This window comes from Fukomys damarensis, unplaced genomic scaffold (genome assembly GCF_012274545.1).
Source record: "Fukomys damarensis isolate Sample0158 unplaced genomic scaffold, DMR_v1.0_HiC HiC_scaffold_12, whole genome shotgun sequence".
NCBI lineage: Eukaryota > Metazoa > Chordata > Mammalia > Rodentia > Bathyergidae > Fukomys > Fukomys damarensis.
Genome location: NW_022900924.1, coordinates 52,148,486 through 52,158,093, shown reverse-complemented (window position 1 = coordinate 52,158,093; position 9,608 = coordinate 52,148,486). Strand labels below are relative to the sequence as shown.

The 9,608-nt window shown below is 45.9% G+C and overlaps 1 protein-coding gene across 2 annotated transcripts in view; it reads right to left on the bottom strand.

The window, feature by feature from the left end:
• Positions 1–9,608, bottom strand: part of Liph (lipase H) — a 35,393-nt gene that overhangs the window by 18,575 nt on the left and 7,210 nt on the right. For both annotated transcript variants that reach the window (XM_010624216.3, XM_010624215.3), the window contains exons 2-3: positions 4,035–4,402; positions 2,691–2,799 (exon numbers count right to left, since the gene is read on the bottom strand). In XM_010624216.3, the coding sequence (XP_010622518.1) occupies positions 2,691–2,799; positions 4,035–4,402 (477 nt within the window). The remainder of the gene's footprint in view (positions 1–2,690; positions 2,800–4,034; positions 4,403–9,608) is intronic.

Here is a 9,608-nt window from a genome sequence, read left to right as displayed (position 1 = left end):
CTTTACTTCTGTGAACCTTAGTTTCTTTATATTGTAAAATGGAGGTAGAATTGAGAGCTACTTCAGAAGATTCATAAAAGCACTCCTGAATCGAAATCCAGAACATTCTATTGTTATTGTAGCAGAGAAAACGAATGGAAAAGCTCTTACTTTGCACTGATCATCAGAATAGTGTGTAGTCACTGACTGTGGCTTTTACTGCAGTACTGCCTGGTTGAGGGTTTGATGAAAGATCTGCACACCTCCCCAGGAAGCCATCCAACATTTTGTGTGCAACTTTAAGGGCCTCTTCTTCCTATCCCTACGGTCACCGGGTGCTCTCTAAGGCAGCACCGACCCATAGGCATTTAATGTGGGCCACGCTGACAATTTAAAATGTTCTAAAAAATGACAAGTTAATTTTAAGAATACTTTTTTGTGGTACTGGGGATTGAACCCAAGGCCGTTGCACTGAGCTATATCCCCAGCCCCACCACCACCACCTTTTTAATGTTTTATTTTGAAACAGGGTTTTGCTAAGTTACTAAATTGCCCAAGCTGAGCTCAAACTTGCAGTAGTGCTTTATCCTCTCAGAATGCTGAGCTTACAGATAGGCACCACCATACCTGGCAAGAACACATCTTCTATAACCCAGTGCTGTCTACCCAAATTATTAATTAATAAAGAAATGTCAAGCCGGGCGTGGTGGCGCACGCCTGTAATCCCAGCACTTGGGAGGCAGGAGGATCGCTGTGAGTTCAAGACCAGCCTGGGCTACATAGTGAGTTCCAGGTCCGTCTCAACTACATAGTGAGACCCTGTCTCAAAAAATAAATACATAAAAAGAAAAAAGAAATGTCAGGTGTTATACCTGACCTGCTGTTAGGTCTGTATTCTTTGAAAGCCAGCTGAACTTCACACTTACAGCAGCCACCTTGCAAGTGCTCTAGGGCCACATGCGGAGAATGGCTATTGTACTGCTTCTCAGAGTGTGGCCTTCAGACCACCTGCATCTTCTGTTGCAATATGGATTCCTGGGAATGGCAGCATGGTCCCATGGCAGTGTGCTTGCCCAGCATGCATGAGGCCCTGAGTCCAATCCCTAGCACCAAATCGATAAATAAATGAATGAGAAGTAAAAGCAGATGTGCCTACAGAGGAAGAGCAAGAGACATGGAAATGGAAGTGATGAAGCCACCATCGAGGCCTAGCCAAGGAACAGAGGCCCAGCCAGTGTGTGGAGTTGGGGAACAGGCCATTTTCTCAGGCTACGATCCAGTGAGCTCATCTGGGCAAAGCAGAGGGAAGTGAGTGGGGAAGGAAAGGATGCTGCTCCTGGAGATACTGTTGGGGACAGCTAAGACTCAGCTTGGGGAGATTTGGGGGAACTCAGAGAAGTCGGTCAGTGGGGTGAAAAATTGAGCTGGGCCATCAGCTGAGTCCAGGCCACAGAGTAGGGTTTGTGGGCCCAAAGTAGAAGGCAGGTTGGCTTGGGGAATTTCCATGGCCAGAGACCAGAGTCATACTCATATTTGTTATGGCTTGTGTCTAGATGTCCCCCAAAGCCTTGTGCAGTCATAGGTGGGGCTTTGGCAGAGGAGGCTGGATCTAGAGTGTGTGATGCTGGAAATAAAGGTGTGTGATTTCTAAATCGGTCCACTGATTGGTTTGGCACTGTAGACCTAGTAGCCTAGGTAGAGTATAAAAAGGGGCAGAAAGAAGCTGCCGAGGTCCCTTGCTTGCTTGCTTTTGCTGTCTTCTGCCTGCCATGAACTGTTTCTCCTCCACAGTGCCCCTCTGCCGTGCTGCCCTGCCTTGAAGCCAGCTGATTATAGACTCAAATCTTTACAAAAGGTGAGCTAAATAAACCTTTTCCCTTTAACTTCAGGTGTCAGGTATTTTGTCTCAGCAATAAGTGAAGTAACTAAAATAATATTCAAAGCAGCTGTGAGGACAGGTTTTCTAGGAGACTTATCAGTGAACCTGGGGCAAAGGTAGAATAAGGTTGTGGTGGGCCAGTGAACAGCTGTGCTCGCTCTTCCCAAACACTGTGCTCAGTGATACTGGGTTGAGGGGAGTCACTGACATTTCCCCTCCCTCCATCCATTCCTCCCTTGCTGTAGACAGCAAACACTCCCTACGTGTGCAGATGGACTCTGGAAAGGTGAGTGGGTGAATGGATGAAGCCTTCTGTCTCTGAGAGAGAAAGCTGCCTTGCCTTTTGAGTAGCTGTGGAAAGTCACTAAGCTCCGGGCAAGAGATTGTAGCAAGGGAGTCTTTGTTTGGGGTTGACCTGCTGCATTTCTCAGTGTTTTCACTCCATGTGGGGTGGAAAGCTGATATTTACAGAATATGCCCAGTGGTCAACATCCCCATCTCATTTTCCAGCCAGGAGACTCCAGCTGTGTTTGGTATGGGGGACACCGTGTTTGGGGTGCAGTTCGAGAAGTTCCTCCACCGGGCTGCACAGATCAAATTTCTGTGGGACGCTGCTGTTTCTTTCCTAGCCATAGAATAAGGTCACTATCAATCTTTCCTATGGCGTATTCAGTGTGCAAAATGTCTTCCTGTTGTATCTTTTACTAAATAATAATCAGTTTGGTCATGGTCTTCCCCGGAAGAGCTGGTCTGGAGCCCAAGGACTAGGGTGTCCTGCCCAGTGCCGAGTGACCCTGTGCCCAGCTGTGCCCCACCCCTCACAAGGCCTTACCTGTGATTCGTCCCAGCTGCCCGGCATACATTTTCCCAACAAATCCAGCTATGTGGGCTCCTAGGCTCACACCAATCATATAAATGTTGCCGAGGGATGCTCCTTTTGCCTGAAATTTTAGGAAATCCATCGTTATTTATTGTGAGGGGCCAAGGAGTTGACTGTGTGTGGAGAAGTATTGCTAAGCACCTTACAGCTACTGTCTCATTTAAATGTCACAGTGCCCTGTGATACAATACTACTCTTTTGATTATGGGGATGGAAAAAAACCTGAGCCCCAGAGTTGAAGTCGTCCATCCTAGGTGAGGCAGCTGGGAAGAAGACAAGCAGGAGGACTCCACTCAGCCCATTCAGCCCCAAGTTTGTGCCTTGACTTTGAAGCCATGCTGTCTCTCTCCACTCATGCTTCTGCTAGAAGCCAAGCTGACATACCTTTTAAAACATCCTCAATCGGACAGAGGAGTGACAATTTCATTTTTTATTTTTGGGGTGCTGGGCGTTGAGCCCAGGGTGGTACACATGCTAGGCAAGCATTCTACCCCCCAGTTTAGGAGGTGCTACATTCCCATCTCCAGTGCTTTTTTAACTTTTATTTTGAGACAGGGTCTCGCAAAATTGCCCTGGCTGGCCTGCAACTTGCAATCATCCTGCCTCAGCCAACCAAGTCAGTAGGACTACAGGCCTAGGCCACCATGTCTAGCGAAAAATACACGTTGATGAACTCCTTTGTCTTCACCCTGGCCGAGTCAATGAAGTCACCACAGAGAGGGAAGGAAAGAAGAGGGGAATGTTGGAAAGTGTACAACGCTGTGTAACAGATAAAAATGAAGCTTTCTCCTCTGTAAGTCTTTAAAGCATAAATCATCTCACTGGACCACATGTCTCATTCTGACTTTGGAGAATCCGGCTGTTAAACCTTTGGCACTTCTAACAGAAGGACTGGCCACAGGAGCTGGAGGAGGGCAAGGAATATAAACCAGGAAACCCAGACAGTCTCTCCTGTCCATAAGACACCTCTTTAGGAGTCAGAAAAAGAAGCAGCTTTCTCAAGACACTTCGCCATCATCTATGGGAATACGATCATAATAAGTCCATAAATCAATAACATCCATGGTAACAGTGCAGTTCCTTTAAACCAGTGTCCTCTGCAGTGCACAACCTCCCCAACCGTATCTGTGAGCCTTACAGGCAGTCCCTACCCTTCCCTGGGGCTTGCTCAGATTTGCAAAATGTTACAAAATAGTCCTGTCCAGTCACTGAAGATATCTCTAGGCTTTAAGCCTGCAGATAATCAGCCGGCCAGTTTCAATTTGGCCCTGAAGCATCTGAGAAAAAGTCTCTTACCAACATCTGGTCGATAAATTCCCTCAAGATCATGGCTACTTCTCTGGTCTTGCGCGAGGCTTGGTTGTATATTACAGTTGTAGCTCCTCGGTTCCAATCAACCACCACCACGTTCATGTCTTCCACAAGTAGCAAACTCTCTACTAAGTCCCCCAACCAAACTGGAGTGGAGCCCAGAGGCCTGAATCCGTGGATGAGGAAGGTGGTTTTCTTGGTGATGTTTAAGCTCCCAAAAGCTGAGGAGTTGATGGTCTGGGCACAGGTCCAGTTTCTCTTTGTGTAGAGCAACAGCTTCACATCCAGTTCCGTCCCGAGCACTGCATTGTGGAAGCCCAGCCTGGTGAACGTGGCGCATGTTTCATCTGCATCTGGAAACAAAAGTCGGACAACATCACAGTGGTTGTTTCCTTAGCTGGCATCCAGCAAGGGAGCCCTGCCTTCCACTTCCAGGAGATCATCTGCTCCTTGTCACCTGCCAAAGGCTGGCCCTGGGTGAATGAAGCCTCAAAATCACACTTGATTCAGAGCTCCTAAGACATGACCTCTGCTTTTACCAGCACTCTTCCAAATGCTAGGGCCCGAGATAAAGCTCAGTGGCACCACACCTGCCTGGCAAGCACAAGGTCCTGAGTTTGATCCCCAGTACTGGACGGAGGAGTGGGGGGGGGAAGAAACAATTGGATACAAGCATGGCTGTGATGGCTGTGTTCTAATAAAACTTTATTTATTTATTTATTTTGGTTTTTTGAGACAGGGTCTCACTATGTACTTGAGACTGACCTGGAACTCACTATGTAGCCCAGGCTGGTCTCAAACTCACAGCGATCCTCCTGCCTCAGCTGGGATTACAGACGTGAGCTACCATGCCTGGCTAAAACTTTATTTAAAAAAAAATGCTACACAGCTTCCAGATCCAACTGAAAGTCACCTAATGAAGACTTGGCAGGTACACTGTGGTAAGCATGTCACAGCATGGTTTTGAATTCTTCCACTTCTGAGTACTACAGTGTCCCAATCATGTAATATGTTTGGAAACTAATCAGTTTTAATGTTTATCCTCCCTCCTCCTTTCTTTCTTCCTGTCCCTCTCTCTTTTCTTTTCTTTCTTCTCCCGTACCTTTCTTCACTGAGCTACAGCAGCTGAGGAGGAAGTGAGCTGTCATCCCATGAGTAAACCCCAGCTTGAGCTGGGGAGCCTCCTGCAGGACACTGCACAGGGAGGCAAGGTCCTAGGGTTGGCCCGGAAGACGCGTGTGCCCTGGGAAGTATCCACCCTGACTTCCTCCGCAGGGAATTCGGGAACTCTTTGCTGTAGTTCCTATTCTCCAAGCCTCTGTGCTTTCATGCCCAGAAATTGTTCTCCTCCCTTGTGAGCCTGGGAACAGCCTCCATCCCCACATTTCTGTCTTTAGTGACCTGGGTCCTTCCATGGATTCATTTGTGTGAAACATCCAAAGGCCTTGATCCTCAGGACTGAGTGAAGTTCAGACACGAAGAGCACAGGAAGTCCCTGGAGATGGTTAAACATTAAGGAGGCTTGGAAACACCTCACCCTAGGAAAGAGGTGCTTAATTTCGAGCCCCAAATCCCCCCGTTTTTCCTTCTGGCCAGTGCAGTGAGGCTCCTTGAGGTATAAGTAAACATTTCCACCATCTGCCTGCCTCGCTCACTTCCACTTCCTGTAGACTGCATGCTCCCGGAGAACATGGACTGAAACTTGCAGAGCAAGCCCCAGAGCAAATGACTGTAGAATTAATCATCACCCGCGACAGGAGTTGTCACAGGGCAGGGCCGCGCCTCTGGCCTTCACCATCAGTAAGCTGGGCCTTCTTCCTGTGTGTGAGACTGACTAACCAGGCAGGCTGGGGAAACGTATGTCATCTTTCTCTGGCTCCTCTCTGCCAAGAGAGAAAGGCAGTGAGATTAGTTCTCAGTGAGGTCATTCTGGGGAAACCAGAGGTCTCGTTCCCAAGAAGAGGACTATCTGATGTTCACTGAGGCCAGTGAGCAATGTCAGGCCAGTGTACCTGTCATAAGTCATACATATGAGTCCTAAGAGGCTCAGAAAAAAGTTGTGAAATTTAGGCCTCGAGCTATTTTTTTTTTTTTTTTTTTTAGCACAACTACAAGCTTCAGTATCTATGCACGGTTCAACCAACCTCCTAGATTTGCTGAACTTTAGCAGAGTCCTTAAAATTGACAGTTATTGTAAGGCAAAGAAAGGCAAAAAAAATGGATTTTCAGTTTTTGTTTGAAAGAACCGTGATACCAAGGATTGAACCCACACTGAGCTGCATCATTGGGCCTTTTTATTTTTTATTTTGCAACAGGGTCTCATTAAGACACCTAAGTTGCCCGGGCTGGCCTCCAACTTGTGATCCTTCCGCCTCAGCCTCCCAAACTGCTGAGATTACAGATGTGCACCATCACCTCTCTGCTTGCTTGTATATTTTTTAAATACCTTAGCTATGGTACTATGCCCTGAAGAAGTGCACTGTAAGCTTTGAGTAAAAGATGGTTGGTTTCCTTTCCCTCTCTCAGTCCTAGATGTAAGAACTTGATGTGTATTCTTGCTCATGCCCAGAGAACATATGCAGTTCATGCAACAAAAGCCTACTTTAGGTGAGCACAGTGGTTCACACCTGTGACCTCAGCCACTCTGGAGCCTGAGGCAGGAGGATTGCAAGCTCTGGGCTCAGACAACTTAGTGAGACCCTGTCTCAAAATAAAAACTAAGGACAGGGAATGTAGCTCAATAGCAAAACACTTGCCTAGCATGCACAAGGCCCTGGATTCAATCCTCAGCACTGCAAAAATAATAAATAAAATCTTAAAAGGGCTGGAGATACAGGGATGAAGCTTAGCTTTCCCTGGGTTCAACCCCAATCCCACAAAAAAAAAAAAAATATTTGCGGACTGAGGACATAGCTTGGTAGTTGAACATTTGCCTAGCATGTACATGGTCCTGGGATCAATCCCCAGTACCACAGAAAAGAATGAAATAATCCTCTATGTTCTTGGTTTGTTGGTTTGTTTTTGGTACTGGGGATTGAACTCAGGACATTGCACTTGCGAGGCAGATGGCGGCACCACTGAGCTACATCCTCTGTGTATTGATGTATCTATCATTCACTCTGACTGTGAGGGTGGACCTGTCGCACGCCTGCCACAGTGGGCACCCACAGCCCTGGAGGGAGCCAACCTGAGCGAGCCAAGTCGCAGCATGGAATAACAGTTGTTTTTCCTAAATTAAGACCTTGATGTTCAGGTTTAATTTCAGGGTTGGCACTTTGGGATAAATAGATGGGTTTGGGGTTGCAGTTTGGACACTCGGTGTCTAAAGGGTCTCTGTTCAATTACTGTAGCTGTTCTATCTGTTCATTTTCTAGGAGGAAATGTGAGGAATTTAACACATTTGTATCCCCCCTCCTGTACTTTCAAAACAGACACAGACACAAACACATGTTCTTCTCACTGTTGAGTGCAGTGAACTATTCCTCATGATTTGTAGTTTTCATCTATGCAAATCTATTTGTAATTCGATGCATAGGTGTCTTTTCAGTGATTCAGGGACAGGTGCCAGTGGCAAACATTCACCATGTGACACCTGCGGTCTCAGCTAAAGTGCAACAAAGTGACACTTGGCCTTCTTGTTTGTTCCAGCTGTCCTACTTTACAGGAGGGTCCTTTACACAGCCCACAGTCATTTCCTGCCATGTTCCCTGCCCCGTGTCTTTTTTCTTGTTAACGTCCCTGTTTAAAATGGCACTTTGCGCAAAGTGTCAAGGCGCTGTTTCTAAGCATAAGAAGCTGTGATGTGGCTTCCCGAGAAAGCACATTTGTTAGACAAGCTAGGCTCGGGCCTGAGTTCCTGGTCCTAGTCCAGTGTTAATCGATCAAGATGTCTTTGAACCAGAATGCACAGAAGGCTGTGCACGGATTGGTCAGTGTCTCTCCATGATCAGCGTTCAGTCCTCCTGAACTCAGTGGCTGAGGCCACTTAACAGTACATAACGGCAACAGACAGCAAGGATGGGTACATAAAAATCATCTTATGCAGCTGAGCACAGTGACAGCTATTCTGGGAGGTTGAGGCAGGAGGATCACTCACACCTAAGAGCTCACGTCCAGCCTGGTCAACCCAGGAAGACCCCATGTCAAAAGAAACAAAATTTCTGGGCTAATATTCCACCAGGGATGTAGTCTTACTTCTACAGAGTTAGGACTTATTCATTGCTCACAATAAGTCCTGTTTCTGGGCTTCTCACTAGGTTACTGGCTCTTGCTCTCTTTTCAGGGAAGGCTCCAGGCTGACTCTGAAATTCATTCCTGAAATGAATCCCTTGGCCTAAATGGTGCCCTGACTTCGAACAACATTGCTGCCCTTGGGAATTACAAATTCTACTTCCTTCTTACATTGAATTTTACTCTACAGAAATTTTACCCTTATATTTTATTTGCCTTTTTCTTTTTTTGGTACCAGGGATCGAACTTGGGCGCTTGCGCTTGCAAGGCAGGTGGTGGAACCACTGAGCCAAATCCCTGGCCTTTTATTTGCTTTTTTCCCCACCATATGCTGGGAGAATTTTTCCTTATTTTAAATAACTTCTCCCTCGAGAGTAGAAGCACCAGGATAATTAGTCTTTTTGTCTATCCTAACCCATTGTATTCCCAGTGGTGCACTACCTGCTTCCATGCTGACGTTAATAAATACTTCCAGAATAAATATCAACCCATGAATACATTATTCAGCCATTCACCATGATTCACATGAATCCTACAAAGAAAATATAGTTTATAAAATACATAAAATGAGAGACGGGGGGTGTGGTCCAGCAGTTGAGTGCATGTGTAGCATGGCAGACACCCTGAGTTCAATCCCCAGCACCACAAAACTAAATCAAGAAATAAGGCAGGTGTGGTGTCACATGCCTGTAGGCCCAGCGTTCTGGGAGGCTGAAGCAGGAGGATCGCCCAGGCGCCTGGGCAACTTAGGGATTTGGTGAGACCATATCTCAACAACAACAAAAAAATTACACAAATAAATAAATTATAAGAGGGTACATCACACACTAAAATTACATAAAAATATGTGTAGGTCTCGAGCCAGGAAAATACATGTGAATAGTAACAAGTTCTACTTTCCATTTCTTGTGTTCTTTGTTTAAAGTTTCCCACCAGTATTAAACATTTTGAGAAGAAAACAGTGCATTTACCTTAACTTGGGCCTTGTTACAAATTAGTTTAAACTACCTGAGGGCAGCTAGTATGGGGTTTTGTTTGTTTCTGGAGTTCTTTTGGGAGGGTGGCTTTTTTGATTTGGTTTTCTTTTCTTTTTTGGCCAGTACTGTGTCGCCAGCACCTAGCACTGATATTTGTCCTTCTGTTGGGCCACAGGCTGTATGGACGGCACATAAGCATTAAATATTTGTGAAGAACAAATTTGTTTAATGACTTTACCCACATGGAGTTCTTTAGGTTTTAATTTATATTGGTCTTTTCTTCCCCCCCCCATTTTTTTTTTTTTTTTTTTTTTTTTTTTTTTTTTTTTTTTTTTTTTTTTTTTTTTTTTTT